Source organism: Grammomys surdaster, unplaced genomic scaffold (genome assembly GCF_004785775.1).
Source record: "Grammomys surdaster isolate TR1022 unplaced genomic scaffold, NIH_TR_1.0 121166, whole genome shotgun sequence".
In the NCBI taxonomy this organism is placed as follows: Eukaryota; Metazoa; Chordata; class Mammalia; order Rodentia; family Muridae; genus Grammomys; species Grammomys surdaster.
The window spans coordinates 9238-13590 of record NW_021616990.1 but is presented as its reverse complement, the minus strand read 5'-3'; the positions used below and the strand labels follow the sequence as shown (position 1 = coordinate 13590).

The window sequence follows — 4353 nt, the reverse complement described above, 5'->3', positions numbered from 1 at the left end:
GTCCTGAAGAGTCCCTTTCGTCCTCCAGCAGCACGGTCACTTTGAATGCTTCCTCCAAGCGTGATGGAGTGAGGCTGAGGGATGGATCAAGCTCAAGTAGCCATTCTCCCAATTTCTCTCACAACAGGATTGCAGGGGAAGGCAGTATCTCTACGAGTGTAACACGTGGCTTATGGGACTTTGGCTCGGAACCCTCTGTGACTCGCCATACTTCGTGGGAAGATGACAACGTGTCAAGGAGAGCGGCCTATGCTTACACTGCTGTGGCTTCTCTTGGCCACAGCAGGCTGCCTTGCTGATTTGAGTGAGTGTTTTCCTTCCGTTCTTAGCCAGCCCCACCACCCTGCAGAAGAGCACCTTGTTCTAATGTCAGATGAAAGCATGAAGTAGCTTAGAATACTTAGGAACACAACTCTCTACTGATCCTCAGGCTGTATCACACTCAAGTACCCCAGGTGAAAAGTGATCAGGACAATATCATATTGGCTATAGCTTTATATTTTAGTAATGTCAAATACGTACTAGTAGAAGAGGAGAAGTATTAAAATACTTACCTGTAGTGTGCGTTTGTTGATTGAGCAAAGGGTATCCACTTGTATACTCTGTGAGCATTACAAGAATGCTTTGAGTCAGGCATTCCTAGCCTCAGTTTAAAGAAAGGCCAGAATTACACAGTTAAGAGACAGTGGCACTGGATTCAGTCCAGGTCTGTCCAACTCCAGAGCCTGAGCTCTTGCTTTTATAGTGCGTTACTACATATGAAGCAAGGGGACTTTCTGAAAACAGATGGGCTGGGGAATAGGCACAGGTAGCTAGGTTACTGGGGGAGGAGCAGCAGCTTGCCTGGGTGCTGAATTCTAGATGGCCACCTGAGAGCTTCTCAAAATGTGATGGTGGCAGTGGCGGTGGCAGTGGCAGTTTCTTGGGGGCCTCAGATCATTGCTGCATTGATGTTCTTTTTCCAGATGAGGTTCCTCAGGTCACTGTCCAGCCCATGTCCACTGTCCAGAAGCTCGGAGGAACTGTGATCCTGGGCTGTGTGGTGGAGCCACCATGGGTGAACGTGACCTGGCGCTTCAACGGGAAGGAGCTAAATGGCTCGGATGATGCTCTGGGTGTCCTCATCACCCGTGGGACCCTTGTCATTGCTGCCCTCAACAACCACACTGTGGGACGGTACCAGTGTGTGGCTCGGATGCCTGCGGGAGCTGTGGCCAGTGTGCCAGCCACGGTGACACTAGCCAGTGAGTGTACTTCTTTGCCACTCTGTGTGGTATGGTCTAATCTTCTCCCAATCTCTCTCTTCTATCCCTACCCCATGCTGTTAGTCATAGCATTAAAGGGGCCCCAACTGCTGACATTTTTCAGGGTAACATGGTGGCTGCTCAACACCCTTGGGGTCTCTGGTGTCCTGGAGAAGTTCTTCTAAGAGTAGGATAATAGGTGGAACTTCTACATGGAGTGAACTGTTCTGGGGGCCCAGAATTGGAGCCACCTCTCCACTTGGTCAGTTGTATTGATAAGATATGACACCCACTTCCTGAGCACCCCTTACCCCTTCCCTCATCATCAGAGTTATTTCAGGTAAGGTTTTATAAGCAGGGCTGTGGAGAGAGCCTGTGCACTCCATACTTGGCCTTGACATATTCCTAATGCCTGGAAAATTATTTAATTTTTCATTATAATTTGTGTGTGTGTGTGTGTGTGTGTGTGTGTGTGTGTGTGAAAGAGAGGGGGGAGCCACTACACGCAGGTGAAGGCTGAAGGGTAACTTGTAGGAGTCAGTTCTGTTCTTCCACCTTGTGGGTCCTAGGGGGATTGAACACAGGCCAGGCCATCAGGCTCAGTGCTCCATGGGTTTACCCACTGAGCCACCTCACCAGACCCTAAATATAAATTTCTGAACAAATGTAAAGTTCTAACAACTGCATAAGGAGAAGAGATGCAAGGAAGAGAGACTGCTCACTCAAAACCTACACTCTGCCTTTTTCTCTCCCTATTTTATTCTATTTTAGGGGTCTCTTTTCTTACATTGCTGCTCTCTGTGTAAGATAGTTGATTGACATCATTGTCTATTGACATTCTGCTTGTGATGTTGAATGAAGGTTTGCTCATCTTTATTTTCTGTGATTATTACATTAAGAAAACATATGCCCTCGGGCCAATATATAGAAGCCAAGAGCTAATGGCCTGCAGCCTCCCTCCCACCTACTCCACATACACGAAGATAATTCTGGTTGACTCAGTTTCCTTGTACTTCTTGCCCTATGGTCTTAAGTGGGGCATAATTTGTATAAACAATTTAAGTATATATTATGAGGATCCAATAAGAAAAAGTGAGGATCAAGTGTCTTGATAGTCACAGCTGGATGAGAAGCTTCACCAGGGATAGGTAATGCTAGTTGGCACTCTACATACCCTAGTCAAGTTGTTATGGCAGGCCATATGATATGGGACAGTATGTCACACTATCTTTATATGTGATTGACACTTGACGTACAATGTCCTGTGCACAGGGTGTTTATTATCTGATTTCCAGGCCTTCATTCATGAGTCCTTCATGACAATTACTGTTCACATGCTTTCCTTAACCCAGCAGAGCAGCCTTGATACTCATTCTTGTATGCTTAGTTTATAGCCAGGAAACAAAGAATTGCTTCTGTCTTGGCCCTTTTTCACATGAAGTGTAGGATGCAGGGAAACTTGTCAAGACCTTACGAATTTGGAAATAAGCTTTGAGATCCCTAGGGCTTATTTTCTCATAACTTAATAGTGTCCACTTACCCTTGATAAGCTTGCTTTGGGCTTCCATGCCTTCATCACCATTGGGCTTATGGATGATGCGGATCCAGGAAATGAGCTCCCCCACACCACAGAGCCAAGGGAGAAAACTTCTGCCATCTGGGTCTATTGAAGTCACCTGAGATCATTGGGGTATGTGAGTTGTAAGCCCCAGAAAAAGAGTGTCAAGGAATCAGGGGACAGAAGACCAAAGGCAAAAGGCTCCACCCTGCTGCTGGTTCCAGATCCCTAAGAGGAAGTCAGTGTGGGAGAGTGAAACAGGACTGCTGGTGGCATTCCCAGTTTCCTAGGAAATATCAAATTCTACCTCTTTATACAGGGCACAGGCAAAGAGTGTTTCCCTGAGGAGCCAGCTTGATCTTGAGATATATTTCTCCCCACCCCGCATGAAGCTCGTCTCCTTGGCCAAAAGAGTGCCCTTGACTCTGAGTGTCAGGTCTCTGGGAGCAGGCTAAGTGCTGGACAAAGTCTAGCTAGGTGCTTTCCTCTGGTTGTGCTTATAGGGGGAGTAGGGGAGGTTGGAAGACTTAGAGGAAGACAGTAGAGATAGGTAGGAATCATTGCATCATATCAAGAGTGGCTGAGATCAGAATCACACTTCTTGGCATCAGACATTTCCTACTTCCTGTTACCAATTTTAAAATTATAATTGTACTATAGGGAGTTTAGAATGTGTAAAAAGCAATATGATCCCTAAGTCTGCCATCTTCACACAACCTCGACTGTCATTTTGACATATGCTCTTCCAGTTCTTATCCATACCCACATATTTATGTTGTTGAATGTAGAGAGAATCTCTTATGAGCACCACCTGTCAATAAAAAGCCATTGGCCAATGAGCTGAGGCAGGAAATAGGAGGTGGGACACTGGCAGAAGAGAGGATTCTGGGAAATAGAAAGAAAATAAAAGGAGCTGCAGGGAGAGACTGGAGATGACAGACTGAGGAGACAGACGAAAACCAGCAGGTAGGTGAACTCAGGGAGACGCAGAGGAGATGCGAAGGAAGAAGCCAGCCAGGACCGAAGGAGGGGTAACTAACCAAATGTAGACACAGGATAATTTAAATGGGTTAAATAACTTATAAGCCAGTTAGAGAATGATCCAAAGCTTATGGCCTAGGCAGTTAATAATAAATAATTAGTTTCAGAGTCATTGCTGCTGGGAACTAAGTGACTGGAAGGAAAAATGGATTTTCAAAATCGTATTAACAGTTGTTCTAATATGAGTGAATAATACAGTTTCTATTCTTATGTTTCCCATTTTGCCCTGTATGATATGCATTTTCCTTTGGCCATGTGATAGACACAGTTCACCTCTCTGCTTCAATGAGGATAAAATGCAAACAGTAAAGTGCAAAATGTCTGGAGCCTAAGTGGACGACCAATGAGCTTCTGCATGTGTGTTTAACGTATAATATCATGTAACCGTCACACGCACACACCCCATTGTGTCCTTAGCTAGCTTACTTACCCTCCTCTCTACAGTAGCATTCTTCCATAATGGACTGAAGTATTTCCTGTCACTGGGCAGTTTATTCTTTCCCAGTTGTT

At 45.4% G+C, this 4353-nt stretch overlaps 1 protein-coding gene across 1 annotated transcript; it reads left to right on the top strand.

Moving 5' to 3' along the window:
* Positions 1-201: 201 nt before the first annotated feature.
* Positions 202-1244, top strand: LOC114636014 (brother of CDO-like; the record flags this gene model as incomplete). Its single annotated transcript, XM_028784330.1, has 2 exons — positions 202-304; positions 966-1244. Coding segments are annotated over 2 exons (382 nt in total), but the record flags the coding sequence as incomplete, so codon positions are not given.
* Positions 1245-4353: the final 3109 nt, after the last annotated feature.